At 35.6% G+C, this 21,202-nt stretch overlaps 2 protein-coding genes and 1 pseudogene across 2 annotated transcripts; 1 reads left to right on the top strand and 2 right to left on the bottom strand.

Moving 5' to 3' along the window:
- Positions 1-2,306: 2,306 nt before the first annotated feature.
- On the bottom strand, positions 2,307-11,294 carry LOC129892541 (histone-lysine N-methyltransferase ATXR2). The gene is made up of 15 exons (XM_055968125.1): positions 11,059-11,294; positions 10,880-10,955; positions 10,473-10,558; positions 10,007-10,356; positions 9,188-9,300; positions 9,048-9,079; positions 8,645-8,787; positions 6,541-6,628; positions 5,116-5,164; positions 4,964-5,018; positions 4,453-4,522; positions 4,303-4,372; positions 3,239-3,315; positions 2,671-2,727; positions 2,307-2,569 (listed from the first exon to the last, which is right to left on the bottom strand). Exons 1-15 carry the CDS (start codon positions 11,140-11,142, stop codon positions 2,462-2,464), a joined length of 1,458 nt encoding a protein of 485 aa, XP_055824100.1. The 5' UTR covers positions 11,143-11,294; the 3' UTR covers positions 2,307-2,461.
- A 2,133-nt stretch (positions 11,295-13,427) lies between these two features.
- On the bottom strand, positions 13,428-20,347 carry LOC129893229 (pentatricopeptide repeat-containing protein At1g71460, chloroplastic). Its single transcript, XM_055968730.1, has 2 exons — positions 18,195-20,347; positions 13,428-14,533 (listed from the first exon to the last, which is right to left on the bottom strand). Exons 1-2 carry the CDS (start codon positions 20,164-20,166, stop codon positions 13,428-13,430), a joined length of 3,078 nt encoding a protein of 1,025 aa, XP_055824705.1. The 5' UTR covers positions 20,167-20,347.
- LOC129893230 (uncharacterized) lies at positions 16,676-17,594 on the top strand (annotated as a pseudogene).
- Positions 20,348-21,202: the final 855 nt, after the last annotated feature.

The following is a 21,202-nucleotide window of genomic DNA, read 5'->3' as shown; positions in this document are numbered from 1 at the left end:
CTTCACAATGTTATCTGTTCAAAAGATTGGTAACATTTGAAAGGTTAACAACAACATACCCAGTGAAAGATATATGTCAAAGGTGTAAATAAATGTTTATTTGCTTAAATTCCTTAAAATTATATATATTCTTGTAATTGTAATTTTCCTTCTAGTAATTATATTTTAGTAACTTAGTTACGAATATACATCGTGTTTCTAAAACTAAAAATATAACAACCCAGTAAAAAGGGGAATATTATTCATGCTAATAATTGTGTAGGATTCCATAATATAAAGGGTGCTAACGGTTGATTTTAAAATACAATGAGTGTGTCTATAATGAAAAAGTGGTTCCACATTACAAGAAAACAAGACATAAATATGGTTTTTCCTACTTGCAAAACTCTACAAAACAGAGGAAATAATTGTAGTCCTGCAAGCTTTACATATCTTATTACAACAACTCCAATTCGATTAGACAAGTACTACATCTTTTTTTCTTGGATGAAGTAAAATTTTTATTGCTAGCATCATGTAGATGCAAAAGATAGAACAAGGATATTACAATAATTAAGCTCACAAATATGGTTATTAGCGCTTAAACAGAGGTGGCTATTCTAGAACCAGGGAGATAATAAACTGCAAAAAGTATTTTGGGTTATCTATATGAGTTATATTAATAGAACCCGTCCCAAGCTTTCTCTTCTCCTGATCCTATATAAGGGACTATTTGATTCAAAGGAGATTCATATTTTGCAATCCCAGGAAAAGAATCGCACCATATAAGAATTTGAAATAAAAATGATCCTAGACTTTAGAGCCCATACGATAAAATTCCTTTCAATGGCTACTGGCATTTACATAAATCATTTTTAGCTTTATTAAATCATAGTATATTTTACCGACAGGACCTCTTAGTTCTTCTATGCAGTATTTCTATCACTTTATTTACCTAAATCATGGAATTGATCCTTTATATGAGTATGTCCCATCCACAAATCTTTGCCACAGATCAATTTTGTTTCCACACACCTATTCTATAGGAACATGATACTGGATTTGTGCACCATGAATATAAAGATCCTATTTCTCACGTACCACTCTTCTCCATAATATTCTTCCTTTGTAAATCTCTTGAACAGAAGAACTACTTGTGGGCTTTTGCATAACTGATCCAAGATCCCCTTTATTCTTATCGTGGGGCATAACCAACTTAATCCAAAAATAAATAGGACATGTTAAACTTGACTTTTGTTCCACTTATTTAACTCTTAAACAGGACATTATAAGATTAACTTTTTATTTTGATAAATCAAGTTCATCTACTTAATAAAACACCAAAATTGCTTCAAAGGTACTACATATAATCTTGTGACAAAAATACTAGACCCCCCTAAGAACAACACCAATCCCCACTCCGTGATCCCTGACAAATGGGAACCTCCCCCGACTGGCAGCTTCAAGCTGAACACTGATGGATCCACTAACAATACCTCAAAATCTGGGGGACTGGGTGGAGTCATCAGAAATAATAGAGGTGAATGGGTTATTGGCTTCATGAGTAAAATAGCCCATGATAACCCCACTTTGGCAGAACTCCAAGCTCTCAGATTTGGTCTCCAACTAGCTAACAACCAAAACTTACATCCCATTGAAATCAATATGGACTCCACAGATGTTATTGATATACTAAAACACGATAACCAATGGTATGCTAACATTGTATTTGAGTGTAGATCTTTGATGCAGAAGCTGGGGAACCATAGGTGACACATGTCTACAAGGAGCAGAATAGAGTGGCCGATAGACTCAGCAAGGAGGGAGCAAAATGCAGTGCTTTTGGATCACAGAACATTTTGATACTTCCTCCAATATTTGTCTCTAAACATGTCTGGGCAGACACTGTTTTTTTTGAGAAAAACTACTAATTGTAATTGCTACTCAAGTGGCCACACTATTGCACATACTGTTAACTCTGTTGTTGTTCACAACAGCTCCTCTTTGCTTTAATATATTACACAAAGTATCCTTCCTACCGAAGAAAAAAAGAAGAAACTAAACAGTTGGTTGGGATTTTATTGTGCCTTACGTGTACGATTGGGACTTGTTTCCAGCACGTGGCAATCAAATCTGATTGGATTATGTCCAATTTTAATAACTTAATCGAAACTTTCTGCACCTTATAATTCCCTCCCCTATTTTTCCTCATTTAAGGGTGTGCATTTGTCTGTTTGGTTTGATTTTTATGTACTATCAATTCGATTTATCAGTTTTCGATTTGTGAACATGCTAAATCAAGTTAGGGCTAAAAAGGAAAAATGAAGTGAAAGCAAGCAGCTCTATTAATTGTTCTAGTTGCAGACATCTTCTCAAGATAATGAGATAAAATTATGCCTCTAAATCCACCTTGTACATCAATCAGTACATGTTCCAAAATTGTGGCCATTCTCAATAAGAAGTTGTTGCCTTTGATCTTTAACTAAGTTTCCTCTAGACATTTGGAGCATCCACATCTGAAACCATAGTCTGCGAGTAATGCTTGCCTCTCTTCAAAAGGAAGTTCCTCATCGATATATGAAATAGTTATCTGCATATATCAACACATCGGAGCTTATTAACCAGTGAATCTACAAGTAAATTCTCCGAAGCACAATAAATTTGTAACTACAAATACAAGTTGAGAGCCACCTCTTCTCCTTTGGCAATTGGTTGAAGAGCAATTATGGTTGCTTGGCCATCTCGATCCTAATAACGCAAATATCAAACATTCACAATCGTCTTAGAAATATGTTTCACAATTTATGAAGAATATATTACTGAGCATGATTAAATAAAAGCTTCGGGTTAAGAACTTGAAGCATGTTTAAGCATAGTTTATAAATATCCAGCCAGATTACACAAAATAAAAGAGAAATTAAAGGTTTCTTCAAAGTATTATATATGTAAGAACAACTCTCCATTCCAGTGCTATTTGCTTTGGATATGTGTCCGGCTAATGATTTGTCCATTAGTTCTCTACTTTCAAGAATGTCGGAAACAACATTGAAACAGAGACAAGCAGACCCCAACCAAGTTGCAATGCCATACCTACTAGCAGAGAACTCACTACACTAATCAGTTATCTGCTTTACAGGTTCCATTCTTTGCCTGTAATCAAATCTTCTTTTGCACTTCTAGTTCTTTCTTCCTATTTGCAAGGTTATTCTATTCAAAGAAAAGAATGAGACAGGGAGAATTTGCAGATATCGGAACATACCTCTTCTCGCTTAAAAGCTTTTGCATTAGGTCTGCACGAATGATTCATACAGCTTTGCAAGGGAAAAAATGCAGTACCTTTTATCAAAGATTGGTTTTGATTATGATTCAGATAAATACACATAACACTAGGTAAAATCAGGATTGGAAAAGTAAAGAGACACCACTTAGACGCACAACATTTTTAAAAAAATTCCCAGCAGCAGCTTATGTCCTTTCCAAGAACTAATTATTCTAAAGGCATAATACATAAATATGACCCTTAACTTGGCTTCAGCTGGCAACTATGACCTCTAACTTTACTAATGCACAAGTAGGCACTTTAACTATCCAAAATTTGAACAAATAGACACATTCGTTCTACATGGCAATTTTGTGTCCTACGTGGCGTTCTAAGTGTATTGTGTTACGTAAGACATGTGTGTCTGCTTGTTCAATTTTATACAAGTTTAAGTGCCTATTTGTGCATTAGTAAAGTTAGAGGTCATAGTTGCCAACTGAGGCCAAGTTAAAGAGCATATTTATGTATTATGCCTATTCTAAATAAAGCAATGATATTGTATAAACACTTCCAAATCAATAAAATAGAGAAATCGGGTTTCATATTCTCTAGCACTACAGAAGGTAGCAAAGATGTGTCATTGTACTAATCATGCCTTGTCAACTTCTGCATTAGTTGAAATGCTAGCAGCAAAAGTTTATCCCTCCTGACAGACGAACTTCTAAGATTGCCTATGGTATATAAACAAGAACCGTCTCTTGCAGAATTCAAAAGCAATGCACTACTCAACAACCAATGAAGTTCAGAGAAAATGCACCCCATCAGCTAAATGCAAGAGCCACATGCAAAGTCCCCAGCCATGAGGTCTCCTTTTTAAATAGAACTCAGAAATCCTAAGCTTGTAATCACAGTTATCTCTGATTGTAGATTGTCTCCACCCCTAAGCAACATATATTTACTGCCAACTACAACTTTGTCTTGAGAAAAACTTGGACCTGGTGTGGGGTGTGTGTGTGTGGGAGTTTAGATCATCCTTAATATTCACGTCACACATTATAGTATACCTTGACAACAAATTGAATAGTCATCACCAAGAGCATCCAGGATAGGCTTTGTAGTTTGCTCAGCCTCTCCCTGCCAATATCATAAAAGTAATGCTGTCAAATTTATGCATGCTAGTAAGCTTCACAAGCACATAGAGGAATCGGTTTAACCTTTTCAGAGAGAGGAAGATCATCAATATACAGAAAGTAATCCTCCACTGGTGACTCTACCACCAAATCACTATAAACAAGCAAAGGCTTTAATAAGTAATTCACAGCAGCAACATATACATATAAGAATAAACTAAGAACAGAATAAAATAAAGTATAAATACACAGCGTGGCAGGGGAAATGTACAAGTCAAAAATCAAATGCGCCAAGCTCATCATCCGTTATTTAGGTCATTCCAAAATAATGTCCACTTTTAAGGAGGAGTAAATTATTCTATACCAAAATATTGTCTGCAGATGGCTCATATACTTCTCACCGCTGCTTTAAATTATTCTAGCCCTAATGATTTCATAGAATATGTTATGCAACAAAGACTCTCTTAGGACATTCATTTTGGAAAGAGGTAAAATTTCATTTTGCATGCGATTTGCAAAAAAGGGAAACGATCATCAGATTCATTGCATGCATGCTGGAAATAAAACTTAGGTAGTTTATCAATCATATACTTACAGGTTATTCAGCTCAAACATGCCAATGATATTGCCATATATTTCAAGCGAGAATACTGGTAAGAGTCAAGGATTCCATCTTGAACCACATAAATACCGAAAAAAATTACATATAAGAGGAGCAGTCAATTGATTCAAAAGTAATTAGGATACATGGCTGGCATTCCTCATCAAAGATAGCCTCCTTGAGGAGCTGCAGAGACTGGATAATTCAAACTGATAAATCAAATTTCAGTATAGAAATCCAGGAAGCGTGACCAATGAAATGCAGATAAATATAAAACAAAATACATAGGTACACAGGTTCATGTATAAAGCAGCAAGAGAGCACATAATTTTGACAAATACACTTAAACTTAACTCCTAAGAAAGACTTATACAACATACTTTTTTTTGTCCCTCTACATCAGGACCGTAGCGTTATTCTATCTTTGGAAAGCAATTGAATAATAGTTTCTGTTAAAGCTGGCACTCAGATTAAGCGATGATACAGCGTACTCCAGGCAACATCAGAACAGTATTGATTCTTAGGAGAAAACTGATGATGCATGAGATAATCAAAATGGAAATTCATAAATGTGGTTTTAGCTTATGATTGTTTATTCTTTATATATCTTGCACATTTAATTCAATTGAGGTTTGTAGTATGCAACTTTTACATCAATTACAGTAGGAATAGTAGGATCCATTATCTTCTGGAAGAAAAAACCAATTTATTCTTAACATGTAAATAACAATTAAGGGATAAGGTTCTTCCTGCTCAAAACTGGTCCTTGAAGACCAAATATGGAAGAGAGCTTATAAAATAGGAGAGTTGCAACGCGTTCATCTATTTCAGCCAAAATAGAAGAGAAGTAGACCCTTTTATGGTCTACTACTAGAGTCAACTTGCCGCCCCCAAGGAGGTTAATTTAACAATTTGAACTGATGATTGATGACACAGGTGAGAAAACTACTCCTATGCAGCTGAATGTCACGGACTTAGACTTCAAACTTTCAAACTAAGACCTCCGTGCGGCACTTGACAACTTACTCACGAATCTTTCACGGTCTTGCAAGCTCAAGTAAGCCTTTAAGACTAGATCGCTAAGGGAACGCTAGATTGTTAGAAAGACAAGAGAGCTTTTATGAAGAAGACTTTGTATTACTTGAAAGAATGCTTGATTTCTTGATGATTTGCTACAAATGAATGCCCCCTCTATTTATACTATTCCTTAGGGGCTTAAGTGTAAATAAAAATTACTACACAAGTCCTTCCATATTTACAAACTAATCCCTCTTCTAGATTTCTCTACACAACTAGAAGATTCCAAGGACTTTCCATGCAAATCCATGGAATTCTAAAGTCTTCCAAGGAAATTCTCCACATGTCTCTAGAACCTTCCACTATGGACTAGAATTTTTCCTATGTAAGGCTTCCACATGGGCAACTTTGTGACATGTGGCACTTACGTGGCGCTTATGTGGCGTGATGATGTAGCGGGTCATCACATGAAGCTGACAAATTAAAGATACTTCAGCAGATTGAAGTGATGGTGGAAAACGCAAGCAGGTTACATCGGAATCAAGGAGGATTACCGTTAATGCCAGCTCCTTTATTTGCATTCTAAATGAAGCTTCATTGGAACCATCAACATCAGCTGGCAAAGCAATGCAATCCCACCACCTATACAAAAAGTCACTTCGAACTATGAGAGGAACTTGACAAGTAGAATAATCATGCATCAGCCTGACACAGAACACTGATACTACTCATAGGAGGATTTTACTATTTCGCGAAAAAAAAAAAATTAAAAAAATTCCGTTTTAGAAAGCTTAGCTCTGAGTAATATTTATATTGTATTTAAATTTGTCGTACTTGTAACACAATTACACCACAAAATTTCCAGTTATTCATTATAGGGGAAAATGCAAGAACCTTAAAAGACAAATAATCATGAGTTAGAGCTTATAGGCTCATCACTGTTATTATCCTTCGGGGAAGCATTGCAGCATGTTTGGAAGAGCTTCTATATTGATTCATGCTGTTGCCCTAATTTTATTTTAGATTTTTTATCATTTTGTAAGGTAAATTTTATATATGTATCAGCATCAAGTGTATGTTGTATAGACATCTGTCGTGGCCCCGATTTATAGAAGGGAAACCCAGAGAAAAGACTATCAAGGGGCTACTATTAGCAAACCCTTGAAGTTTTTGAAAAATAAATGAAAGCCAAGGACAAATATCATTAATGGTGAAAGATTTACCATTTATTGAGTTCTTTTTTGACAAGAAAAAGAGATTCAAAGAAGCATAGTCCTAAATAATCTAGGAATTATAAAAAGGGCAGCCCGGTGCACTAAAGCTCCCGCTATGCGCAGGGTCCGGGGAAGGGCCCGACCACAAAGGTCTATTGTACGCAGCCTTACCTTGCATTTCTGCCAGAGGCTGTTTCCAGGCTTGAACCCGTGACCTCCTGGTCACATGGCAGCAACTTTACCAGTTACTCCAAGGCTCCCCTTCAATATAGGAATTATAATCTTTGTAAAATTAAGAAACCAGTTAAACTTCTATGCTCTACCTAGAAGATTCAATAAGCATAAAATATTGAACCATGTGACCACCTCTAAGAGTTTAAACCTAAGAGAGAGAACCCCATTATTTATTTATCTTAGGTCTACAATACACCTTATCACGCGTTGACATGATTCATCTTTTTGGGCCAAGAACATGGAATTATTTTTAAGGTAGCAATTAGACTTGAACCCTGAACTTTTTCTTCTCTGATAATATTGAATTGTAATTCTAATAGCCCAATCCATAGGTGATATTGTCCGCTTCGGGCTTAGACTCTCATGCTTTAAAACCCCTTAGTGGGTTTTAAGGTTTGTTTCCTTATATACTCGACTCTTTCCTGTATTTTGTCGATATGAGATTTGCTTATAATACCTCCAAGTTGCTGATTAAGGTTTGTCCCACCATCATATTGAGTTACACGTTGAGTTGCTCTAATAATAAGTGTACAATCACCTCATGTAAAAGCTTAACTAGAGAGGAAAAGCTTCAACTTATTCATCTTAGGTCGCAACAAGAGGTAATATTGCTTCTTTATTCAAGATGGCATAGTATTTTGTAGGATATCTAAACGAAACTTAAGCAATGTGGAGATGCATCAAGTTTGTAAATTAAGAGAATAACTAAGATATGGAAACAACACAAACTTGAATGTCAAGACGACTAAAAGAGCCAATGGTTTCATTACCAAATATGGTTAATCCCTCAAGAGACCAGACAAAATTTTGAATTATTATAAATTTTCAATATTTTCTTCAATGTTATCATCAGCGGTGAGAATACTTTTTTCACCACTGTGTTGCAACAGATGAATATGAGTCATCATCAGCGGTGAGAATACTTTTTTCACCACTGTGTTGCAACAGATGAATATGAGTCAATCTTTGAACAAAAGTGGTCCATAAAGTGGATTGAGAAATGACCCATTCCCCATTTCCTTTCTTGGGGGAATATCCTGCAAGTTCTACAATGATGCAGCTAACCATCACCATGCGGATGTAATTCAGGAAAGACAAAATACAATATTAATAATTGGGCAAGAATATGCACTTTCTTGGGAGAGCACAAGTTTTTCTTCAACGGGGTGACATTTCAGTTTACAGCAACTTGTGAAGAGAAATTAAGTACCTTCTTTTGTATCCCATGGACACGGGCTTCCATGCCTCCCCCAGTAAAGAAAAATCAATACTTTCTGAAATAACTTGCTTCCCTTTTCCCTCATGACGACTTTCTTTCAACTTCTTATGTCTCAAAATGGTGAAAGACATGACCTATAAAAGGCAAAATTTTGTTTGCTTAAGCAGGTTTACAACATGTAGGTGTAGCAAGAGACATACAAACACAGACCTATGTCTTCACATATGCACCTCACTTTTCCTAAGAAGAATTGCAATTTGACATGCAATTAACAAGAGATGCAAGACATTAGAAAAATAGGAAATGAACTATTCTTCAAAATGCTTTGCAGTTTGACAGGAAAAATGAAAAAGAGGAAAGAGGCAAGTTGCACCAAGAAAAGGAAAGGACTTACCTTTGCTGCAAGAAGGAAAATGTCATTTGTATCTGGCAGAAGAAACCAGAAAAAGAAATAGCTTGAATAACAAGATAAATGGGTAGGCAAGTTATAAACTAAGATTACCATAATAGGTAGCACACACATAAGAACCTTACCATTAGCATGTTCTATAAATTTCTGAAGTGCCTTTGTGCTTAATGACTTTGACCCCTCCCCCGTGCACAGCAAAGAATGAAAAGACTCCCAATCAGCCTCAGCGCAAGATTTGCTGCCAAAAAATTTAATAAGGTTAGTAAATTATTCAGTTGTAGTGATGGCCAAGTAAATTGACAACAATAGTCCATTAGGTGGTACTATGAGAAGCAAAAAGTGATAAAACAAGTTCATCTCATGGGAGAGGTGACCAATACCTAAGGCTATTTAATGATAGCAGAAGAATATGACCACAGAAAATGTACCACCAAAATTTGTTCATCTGTTTTCTCATTTAGAGTTAATAGTTCGATATTCTAATTTTAGCAGTTGAGGCAGACACCTCAGAAATACATGTTTATATGGCTATGCCAGCTACCTCATGTACTTTCTGAATAGCTGCAAACCTGCAACAAAAAGAAGGTGCCTGGAAGAAGGCTTTTAGGTCTACTCCTAGATGGAAGAAAGGCTTTTCAAGAAGCTGAAACCCTGCAACAATGATCCTCATATAGAAAAATGCGAGGTGTTCCTCCATGCAGCCAATGAAATGGATAAGATTCAAACACAATGAAGAGAGAAAAATCTCCAATTGGCATAAGAAGACAGCATTATGATGTTGCAGAGATTCTCTTCAGCATGACTAAAAATGTGTCAAAGCTGCTTATGTCATGTTATGCAGTCTCATTGTCTTGTTACTGTTAATTACGGTAAATGATAAAATTTTGAATGTTTTACATTGCTGAATGAATTTTTTAATGCATGGAAATAAGCAGAATGTTTACCTGCAATAGTAGTTCTCTTTACATCCACCAGGACAAGAAACAATTGGAGGCAATGAAAACTTCTCAGAATATGGTAATTGCATCTCGCCATTAAACAATGACTCGACCACATCCTTAGGGAGAGAAATTTTATCTTTTGAACGGCTAGAAGAACATTCTCCAGAGACTTGCTGATCTTCTACATCAGAATCATCTTCATAAACAGATGAATCAGAGTTATAACAATCTTTTTGGGTATGACACTCATCGTTAGGGGAGACACCCAGTTGTTCTAAATATAGCTTCCTCCCAATTTGAAGTTCTATTGACCCAACAAAGCAGAAACAATAACTACATACCAAGCAGTCTACCTGCCACATGCAAAAGATCAAGATGAAGCATGTCATACAAGAAGTGAAAAAAATACAAAAAAGTTGGATGATTACTACGAGGAAGAAAACGATTCTGCTAGCTCAATCAGCAATACCTTATTTGAAGAATGTTGGGCACCAGCAAGCATTTGATCCTTCAAGACAAGGTCCTCTTCTTTGAAATCCGTCTCAGCATAAACCCCTGATATCCCACAAGTCTCAATATAGTGCTTGATTAATTAATAAAATCCATGAAAGAACTGAACTTTAGTACAAAATCGTTCTGGGTAAGCAAACCCACATTTCAAAATTCCCTAACAAGTGGTTAAGCAAACCCACAATTTGAAATTCCTCATCAAGTGATTAACTTTAGTTGCATATCAGAACATTAGACAATCAATCAAATACGCCTCAATACAAAACTAATCGAGGTGGCTATATGATCTTTATCCAATCAGCACTCGTTCACAAACACACATAAAACTGAATGCAGCGATAACGAAAGAAACGGAGAAGGAATTACCTTTTCCATAATGTGGAGTAGGTTTAACTTTGAGCCCGTGACATTGTCTAGTCGCTAATAGCTCTTCAAAATACTTCTGCGAACATTCATCAAACAGTTAATAGACTAAAACACACTTGAACTTAGCCATAACTTGAACAAACAAAAAGAAAGTGAAGAAGGAGAAAAGTGTTAGATGCCTGGACTTGTTGTGAAGTTGGTGGCTTGAGAAGTGCGGCAATCTGGTCAGAGAATTGTGCATCAATTGGGCAAATTATTTCCATCGATTGGCAGAGAATTGTAGAAAAACTGCTTCTAATGTTATGCCGGCGTTTCCTCTCTAAACTCCAGGGTCTGCTTCCCCAATTTTATATTTTTAAACTGAAAAATATATTTTTGTGAATAGTTTGAAACAAGAAGAATGAGAATAACTTTTTTGGTGTTTTTGAAATTTTATGACCGAAAGTAATTTTATTTGGTTATTGTTATTGTTCCTGTTTTCAAAATGCTATGTTATGTTTTCTATATTATTTATTACGTTCTCTTTATTTTTGTGTTTTTCTTTTAGTTGATTTGATGTGAGTTACTTATCGAGTATTTTTCAAAAATAATTTTTTTATTTCTACGAGATAAAAATAAATTCTGCGTATAGCCGTACATTTTATCGTCCTCAAACCTCGTTTATGGTACTGCATTGGATTTGTTGTTGTTGGCTCAATGTGATGATGAATTATATAGATGTAATTCACTCTTAATTGCAGCTGAAAATGGTAACTAGGCAACCGAGTGGTATGTCAATAAGAGGAAAGTAAACTCAAATAAAGGAATATTAATTTTCTCGTCGGATTACATTAGTTAAATTATAGTGATTTTACTTTTAGCATTTTGTGAGGAATGATATCTCATCTATAAATTGTTTTAATTTGGTCAAAGGTATTAGTAAAAATATCTTGTCTTGAATACATGTGCACTTTCTTTCATTTTTTATTGTGCCTTTTTAGCATATTTGAGGAGCCCCAAAAGCAAGAAAGGGCAATCTAATATAGAGAAAATAGCCAAAATTTCTTCAAATTATATTCGAATTTTTAACTATACAATTATATTTCACGAGAGTTTTATTAATCTCCTAAACTTTTTAAAAGTATAATATATATCCCCTCAAAAACTCACACTCAGATTTGTATTAAAAAGTGATCTATACGCGCTCTGTCATGTAATATTATTTTTTATTAAAAAATTATTATTTATTATCTTTATTCTATTTTCCCCTTTCTCGTTTTCTCTTTTTTTTTTTTTTTGTCTTTTCTTTTCCTTTTTTTTCACAGTTTTTTTCTCCATTGATATGAAACCCACGAGTACATTACCTTCTTCTCGTCACTCCTTCTTCTGCTTCTTTTTTTATTCTATTTTTTCTATTTATTTACTTTTATATAATTTTAGTGAAGTTTCATCCAACGGGTAACGATAATATTGCTAAATCGAATTTGAGGCTGCCCAAAATGAATTTGTGATTTGAAGTATAAAAATTATTTTTTCTACTTTTAATCTCATTATCATGGTCACCGTCTACGAAAGGTGTTTTTTACAACGAAATTAATTTGTTGGTCTCAATTTTAAACATTTCTTAATCTACTACTACTCAAAATTCAATAACAACAGATAATGATAGTCGGAGAATTTTTAGATCTGGGAAAAGAAGGTGGAGGTTCTGGCCTAGCAATGACAAAAATGGTGGTGTGAGAATGAAAAATAAGTTTATTTTGAAAAAAGAAAGGAAGGAGATAATATTAGTGATAACTGAACGGTTAAGTGAATTCATCGTATTTTTCGGCAACTTAAATCCGGTGAAGTGTTGAAGAGAAAAGAAAGAAGAGAAAGACAATAAAAAAGAAAAGATAAATAAAAGTAAAAGGTAACATAATCTTAAAAAAATCAAAAACTTAATATGAAAATGGAAAATACTTGTAAAGTTAAAGTTTAATAAAAATAAAATTGGCTCTCACTCGCTTTGAGAAAGTGAATACACTCTCTTTGTCACCTCAGCATCTATGGTGAAATTAATTTCATTTTAAAATAGTCTAAGGGGCTAATAGTATAGGTGTGTAGTTGAGAATTGGATTGGGAGTGATTTGGCTATTTTCTCTCTAATATATTGCATATGAAATGTGGAGCATAGTATACTCTTTATATAGGATTATCAGATTACTTGTAGAAATTAAAATGAAAATGAAATCACTCAGGTTACACTGAAGAACAATATACCCCCAGCCCCCCATATAACGTTTTGTTTCGTGAATTAGTGAGAAAATAATAAAAAGGAAAAATGTTTTCAATAACTCCAAGCTATACAGAACCAAATATGATGTATGATTCATACATACTCAACGTCTTGTTCTACATTAGAGAAAAAAGAAGTGCAACAACGGTTTTATCTCTAGGCTGCAGTAAGTAAATTGAGAAGTTGTTCTGCCCCCCATATATATGTCCCTGAATATTGAGAAAATGTTTTCGTAAAATCTTGCTCCAATCTAACGTAGCTGGTGATAGCAGCTAAAATAAAGCAGAATTCTTATGAGTTATCAGCTAAATGATTGTGTGCTATCAATAGGGGATCAACAAGGCTTTCTACGTAGATTTCTGCAGCAAAGCATTCCTCAAAGTGATCAAGAGCCTCTAGTTGTCTGGTTGAACCATCATATATCATGATAGTTGGGGGAAGCAAAAATAAAATTTCGCCCTTATTTGATTGGCAAGAAGGTATAGAGAAAATCGGTGAAAAGATTATAAACTCCCCAAGATCTTTAGGATGATCGATGGTGAAAATCTTTGTCCATGACACTTCAACTCCAGAATACTTCATAATCCACACATCAGAATTAGTTCCTTCATGACAATTAAGACAAAGTACAGAAAGATCATTTCCCACAACTCCCAATGTCAAAGGATATCTGGCTTCTCCATAACTAGTTGGAAGCATCAACCTTTTCCATGTCTCGTCTGCTAAATCAAGAGAAATGATGTTGCACATATTGAACGTATCAACATCAGCAGATAAAGCCCAATAAAGCTTCCCATCGACAAATTTACCTGAAGAATTTATCAAAAAGTTGCCTTGAAACTTATCAATTGTTCTCCAAGAATCGGTCTTCAAACTGTAAATGTTGACTACAGTATCATACGAACCAACATCATCGGAAATACACTGAATAACTACTACTTTGTAATCATCACGTGACTCATCATATCCAAAACCATAATTGAGATAATAAGAGCAACTCCTCCTCAAATTAGCTCCAAATGTAGGCAATTTCTTACACTTACGAATTGTGGGGTTCCATAGGACTGGCTCCTCTATCTTACTGTACATACAGATCAATCCGTTGACAGAACCCACAATCCTAGTATAAACAGTGGGATTTTCCATGGGAGAATCCATGTCAAATAGCTCAATTCTTCGTTCTCTGTGGAACAAGGGCGGGAGACGACTTACCTTGAAATTGCCTGTGGAGTCTTGAAAAATAATCCTATGGTGGCTGCATTCTTTGTCATTAGCTGTTAATTTCACATGAGTCTTTACTAACTTACGGCTAGAGATTAGCCGAAGCCATGGTTTTGAAACGGACATGAATTTCAACAGAGACTTTGGGGGCACCTTTAAGAGGATCTCCATGATAACTCCTCTTATAAGAACAGGAATTGTTAACACCCAATTTTGACCCTTAATTCGTTAGGTGGCAACTCTTTTAGCGAGAAAAATGAGGCGCGACTGGGATTATCAAAGAACTATTTGACGTTTAGGCAGGAGATGTTACGTGACTACTTATTCCGTCAATATGATTTTTGTGGCAAAACTGATCAGGTAAAGAGATAGCAAGGAATGAGAAGGTACAAACTCGGCCAATGAAACTTATAGAGAAAGGGAAACGGCTGATGGATTGTCTTTGTGATAATCCCATAGCCATGGCTGAGATCCCCAAGCTATGTGGCGAAGAGATCAATGTTTTTGGAGGGAAATGGTCTGTGAAAACTACATCTTTTCACTTTTTTTAAAAATTACTTTCTGGATTTTGTACCATAAATTTTTATTTCAAAAATATAAAAAATGATATGGAAAGGTGTACAAATGCTAGGTGAAGCAGGGGAAGAATCCACCTCTGATCATTTCTCAATAATCTAACATTCTTTGTGTACAGGTTTAAAAAAAAAAAAAGAATCCGTGGTATACATTTTGCTTCATTTGGACCTGTTTTATTTCGATACGCAACAATATAGGGTTCTCTTCACATTCTAGAGAGATTATACGCAATATAGGTTTATACCAAACCAAGTTCTTAACGCGATTGTTATCAGGATTCAGGTTTACAGATAGAACTACATGTCTGATACAAAATACAACAGACACAATGGAGAAAGCAAACAGATCATTACAAGGCTTTATTGTTTCGATCCATACAGCAGCAAGAACTGATTAGTGTTCAACATTAGCTTCCACATCCTGAAATTCAATAGTACAAAATAAGTTAAAGTTGCATCTCACAAAATTTTCACAAAAACAGCCACCTAATTTAAGCAAAAGCAACAGCATAGGAGTGAGCGTATCATTTCTCAAGGTAAAAGGATTTTTCAATCAACTGGTTAGCAGGCACTATGTTGAAACTTCAGACCTACTACAACTCTAACTCACCATTACCAACAATTTAGCCAATACAAATTACAACATACAAACTAAGGAGAGGAAATTTAACAAAGTGGGATGAAAACTATAGGTTCAAATACAACAATGTACACAGTTTAATTCCACAGGTAAAGTCTGGAGAGGGTAAAGTGTATGTAGATCTTACCCCTACCTTGTGGAGTTAGGAAGCTTATTTCCGATAGACCCTCGGCTTCAAGAAAAAAACATTTCAAAGCAGTTTGCATTAGGGTATATGGAAATGAAGAAGGCATGGCGAACATAAAGGGAAGTCGTACATAACATTCATAATAGGAACAGTAACAACTAAATAATACAATAATCGCAACATAAAAAACACAAATGGTATCAGAAATCGAAGAACACGAAACTATGAGAGTAAAACTAATACTACAATAAGAAAGGGAAATGGGTACGACAGATGCCATTCTCCAAACTACTGTCAAGCCTATCCCGACGACAATGCTTACTATCCAAACTACTCTTTGATCAATTTCTTCTTCTCTCTATTGTTAAACTATAACACTATCAATTAATTGTTTTAATTTTATACTCAACGCTAACACCCAAACGGAAAAAGAAAATTTAGCTCAATAAAATAAATATCGATCAAATATAATTGGTCAAGGTTTGTTAGAAAAATCTCATACAACTTGACCATAGAAAAAGGTTCACGCTAGATCATCATAGGAGCCTAGAAGAAACGAAATAAATATGAAGGGTAATTTCGCAAACCAACTTTCAATTATGGGGCTTCAAGGTCACTTAAATTTGTAAGGGTAATTCCACAAATCAACTTTGAACTATGGGGTTTTCCACTTTTTAGTATAAGTAGGCTTCCCAACCAAGTGATCGTTAAATATATTCTCAAATCTAATTATTATTTTTTTGGCTTTTGTCTTGATTGAGGAGGAGGAGTTATAGTTTGATTGCAACACAGTTATTTACAAGTCTTTGAACTATAAAGTTATTAAAAGTGGACGTGACATATATAGAAATTATAATTTGGATAGAAGTAGATATTCGAAGTATAAAGGGATTGGGAAATATTGCCCAAATTCTTTGGCTATTTATATCAACTTATATCACACATAATTATTCATACGTAAAGCGGTAAAGGGATTTGGAAGTAATGCCTGCCTTAAAGTTAAATTCATATTTTTTCGTTAGCTAATTATTCTTTCTTTTGAAACATGTCTTCGTTGAGAAGTGACACATTATTATGTGTGTTTCTGTTGTTGCCTATTTGCATAGGCATTGTTACTGCAAGGAAACCCAAAACAGAAAACAACAAGGAGTTGTTTGCTACTTCTTCAATTCGATGGTGGCCCCGATGGTGGTGGCATCATCATCATGTGCCTTCAATTGGATGGTGGTGGCGTCCTCATCCAAAAAACCATCACCATCAACACACGTGGACGTGGCTCCATCTCCATCTCTGGTTGATAATGTGGCTTCACCAACTCATGCTGCTCCATCCCTAGCCCCAGTTGGTGATATGGTTTCGCCACCGCAGATGACTCCATCTTGGGCCCCAGGTCCAACCACTTCTTGCATCAAGGTGGACGGTTGTGCAATAGGTCTGATCACTTCCGTTTTCAGGCGCAAAATTTCATTATCCACACAATGTTGCAAAGTCCTTTGAACAATTTCAGATGATTGAGGGTACCATTTTTCCTAGGCAGAGTGAGGAACTATTGTAGTCATTATCAAGGTTGAAGCATGACCAAATCTTAGCAAGAGAAAAGGACAATGCAACTTTTTTCCTTTTTTTTTGGTCATTTAACTTTATATAGAATTCTGCCCCTTAATAGGTGTTAAAAGGGGTGGTAGTTAAATACTTTTAATTAAATTCTTTACTTAGTTTGATTGAATCTTTAGCTCTATTTTACAGTTTAATTACTACTTTTTTCATGCAAAGTTATTTGTCCATGTTTGACTTGGCACACTCCTTACAAATCAATGAATAAAATATTATCACACCTAGACTACCCATAATATCAGGTTATGGAACACAACCTTTTACTTATTCGCGATATGGTAGACGTATTAATCAACTATGCCTTGGTCCGAACAATGTTGAGGATGGTTATATGAAACCGATGAGGAACTCAAGGAAACAATAGACGGAATAGTAATTCCAAGAATCGTTTATAGCATTTTCTGCAAAAGTAAAAGCTTCATCCAGCTTCCTCATTGAGGGAACTTGCTCATCTACCAAACTATATTGGAGCCTATACAGAGTTTTATACAACAAAGCTAACAAAGCAAGAATTACCAGAGTGGCTCTATGGAAGGGTAAAACCAGCACCAAGTGAATTTGTATTTAACATCTTCCACCAGATACGTATACAGTGATTACACTGCGATGAGAAGTCCCATAGTTTTTCCAAACACAACATGCCATGTCGAAGGTCCTTCCTCACGTTCCTTTATGTGTAACATTTTCAGCTTGAGGAATTATTATTACTCTTTCCCACCTATGTCGACAGAAAGACAATAGAAAGCTCTACTGCAAGCCACTGGATTGTATCTGAATGTATAACCATGTACGACCAACATGCAATAAGGCCAATCTTTCTCCTCTAAATCATGCCAAGGATTGCTTGAGAAACACAAACTTTTCAGCCTCCTCAATGCGACCAACATGATGTAGAAGGTTAATGATGCTAGTATAATGGTCTTCAGATGCCTTTATCTTATATTTTCGTGTCATCATGGTGAAGAATTGACAGCCCTCATCAGCAAATCCAGCTTTCTCACAAATAGAAAAAACAACTTTAAAAGTAAAATGGTTTGGGTTAAAGCCCTTCGATATCATCTGCTTAAACTCGTTTATTGCTTCTCTGTATTGGCCACTTAATCCATATGCCTCAATAATAGCAGTCCATGTCATAGATCCTTTTACGGGTATTAAATCAAAGGAAAACCTAGATTTATCAATTCCACCACAACTCCCGTACATCTTCACAAGTTCTGCTGAAACAAAAGGTACAGATGCTATATCTTTCTTCAGAATCTGACCATGTATTTCTCTCCCGAGTTTCAAAAGTCTTAATTTTCCACAAACACTTAAAATCCTTCCCATTGCAACAGAGTCTGCCCGGTGCTTTGACAACTGCATTGACCGGAAAACACCAAGTGCCTCCTCATGACATCCAGAGTCAATATATGAATCCATCATGGCAGTCCATGCTATAATGTTCCTCTTCTCCATGCTATCAAAAACTCTAGATGAATATTCAAGCAAGCCACACTTTGAGTACATCATCATTAGACATGTACTTACAGATACATTTGGCAAAAACCCATTTTTCACTGCGTAAGCATGAATCTCTTTTCCTTCCTTTAATACTTTCAGTTTCCCACAAATAGGGAGAACGGTGGCGACAGTTACAAGATCAGGCTTGAAGCCTTCTTGTTGCATCCACACAATTGATCTCAACGCCTGCTCAAGTCTTCCATTTAAAATGTAACCCGAGATGAGAGCAGTCCAAGATATTGCATTCCTCTCTTTTGATACATAAAACACCTTTCTTCCTGATACAATATCTCCACACTTGGAATACATATCAACTAAACCAGATTGAATGAACAACTGCTTCGAGTATTCCTTTGTCTTGATCACATAAGCATGTACCTCCTTGCCAAGTTTGCTTGCCCGTGCTTCTCCAATAACCGGAAGGATAGTAGTTAGAATAACAGAATTCACCTCCAGTCCCTCCTTTATCATCAATCTAGTATACTCCAATGCCTCCCTTTGCAGCTTATTATGAGCAAAACCAGCTATCATCGCACCCCACATAACTACATCCCTTTCCTCAACTTCCTCAAACACGCGATACGCAAGCCTAACCTTGCCACACTTAAAATACATGTCAATCAAACTAGTCCTAACAATATCACTTCCTAAAAAACCATTCTTGATCAAAAGCCCATGAGTTTTCAAACCTTGAAAAAGCGCACTAGCACCCGCAAAACTCTTAATCAAACAAGAGAAACTATACACATTCAGTTCCACCCCCAATCCCCTCATATCCGAAAACGTACCCAATACTTCACCATAATTACTCCCACCCAATACCACATTACCCCTAAGCAACGCATTCCACGGGTACACACTTCTCACAGGCATTTTATCAAACACCTTCTTCGCATCTTCAATCGATCCACAAGCCGCAAACATGTTAACAACCTTAGTCTGTATAAACTCATTATTCTCAAGCCCATTAATTATTACATGGGTATGCACAATTTTCGCAGAACTTAAAGATTTCAAACGAACACAAGCAGCAATAAGGGAAGCAAATGTAGTGGGGTTTACTGGAATACCACGATGGTCTAAATAATCAAGAATTGTAAGTGCTTCTTTAAGCTTGTTTTGGTGAGCGAATCTTTGAATATCTTTGTAAATGGCATGTGGGTTCTTTGTATGGACTGATAATAAGTTGGGCAAATTGGTGTGTTTTGGGTATTTTGATGGTCCTTTAATGTGATGGGAGAAACGGAGATTGTGTACATGATGATTTGAACGGGAAGAATGAAGATCTTGGGTATCTGGTGGAGGTTTCAGGTTAGTTTTTGAAGGGAGAGGAATGAGGTTGCAGCTGATCATTGATTCAGTAGAACTGACCAAACACTTGAGAATTCAGTTTGGAGATGTGTGGAACTCTGAAATGAAGATAAGTTTTGGTTTACAGTTAAAATTTTGGTGGCTAGTAGTTGGAAATGATCAAAATGGATGGCAAGAGTGAATTGGTCGAATGGTAAGTGAGTTCGAGTCAGTAAACGAACAAAAAAAAAATGAGAGCTCGTGGAGAGGGGTTAAAAAAAAGATCAAAATGGTCATTATGTATGAGCTTTACTTCTATTTGATCTTTACGTATAAATATGATAGGAAATAGCTCTTAATGTATTTCAAAAAATTAATCAATTTAGTCCTAAATAATACAAATATATTATAAATAAACTAACTTAGTAAATTAAATATACAAGAAAGGAGATAGAAATGGAAAGAGAGAGTGGAGAGAATTTTTGTCTCTGTGTCTCTCTCATTACTGAAAATATGGCTATTTATAGCCAAATGATAAGGACAAAAGCTGGGTAACTTGGCCATTTAAGTGAGTCACATTTAATAATGAAACATCCATTAATATTACTTTATAATACTCGCCTTTGGATGTCCATGTAAAAGAAAAATTCTAGTGAAATGACAAATATATAGTTATTCTCAATACGCATTGATTGTTGCCTCATTAAAAACCTTGCTAGAAAAACCCAGTGGAAAAAAATCTAGTCTAAGAAAAAAAGAGTGCAGCGCGTATTCTACTCTCCTGATGAAGACCACGATTCAGATGGTTAAGCTTTTGCATTCCAATCTTGTGTACCATCTTTTCAAGAGTTGAGGCGGGTAAAGATTTAGTGAATAAATTTGCTCGATTATCACTTGAACAGATTTGTTGTACATCAATATCATCATTCTTCTGGAGATCATGTGTGAAGAATATTTTTTGCTGAAATGTGTTTCGTTCTATCTCCTTTTATGAAGCCTCCTTTTCATTGAGCTATACACACAGTATTGTCTTCGAACATGACCGTGGGTACTTTGACATCATACTTTAGGCCGCATCTTTCTTTGATGAATTGTGTCA

This window comes from Solanum dulcamara, chromosome 6, assembly GCF_947179165.1.
Source record: "Solanum dulcamara chromosome 6, daSolDulc1.2, whole genome shotgun sequence".
Lineage (NCBI taxonomy): Eukaryota > Viridiplantae > Streptophyta > Magnoliopsida > Solanales > Solanaceae > Solanum > Solanum dulcamara.
Note: the sequence above shows the minus strand (reverse complement) of the source record. Positions and strands in the feature narration are given on the sequence as shown.

What these genes read in the sequence shown, in the direction of transcription:
- LOC129892541 (XM_055968125.1), bottom strand. Translation starts at nt 11,142, where the DNA reads ATGGAAATAATTTGCCCAATTGATGCACAATTCTCTGACCAGATTGCC. An exon ending in CCCAACATTCTTCAAATAAG is followed by an intron (nt 10,357 to 10,472) that starts GTATTGCTGATT and finishes TGCATGTGGCAG; the next exon opens with GTAGACTGCTTGGTATGTAG. An exon ending in AAAGAGAACTACTATTGCAG is followed by an intron (nt 9,301 to 10,006) that starts GTAAACATTCTG and finishes ATTTTTTGGCAG; the next exon opens with CAAATCTTGCGCTGAGGCTG.
- LOC129893229 (XM_055968730.1), bottom strand. Translation starts at nt 20,166, where the DNA reads ATGATCAGCTGCAACCTCATTCCTCTCCCTTCAAAAACTAACCTGAAA. An exon ending in TAACCTTCTACATCATGTTG is followed by an intron (nt 14,534 to 18,194) that starts GTCGCATTGAGG and finishes TTATAAGAGGAG; the next exon opens with TTATCATGGAGATCCTCTTA.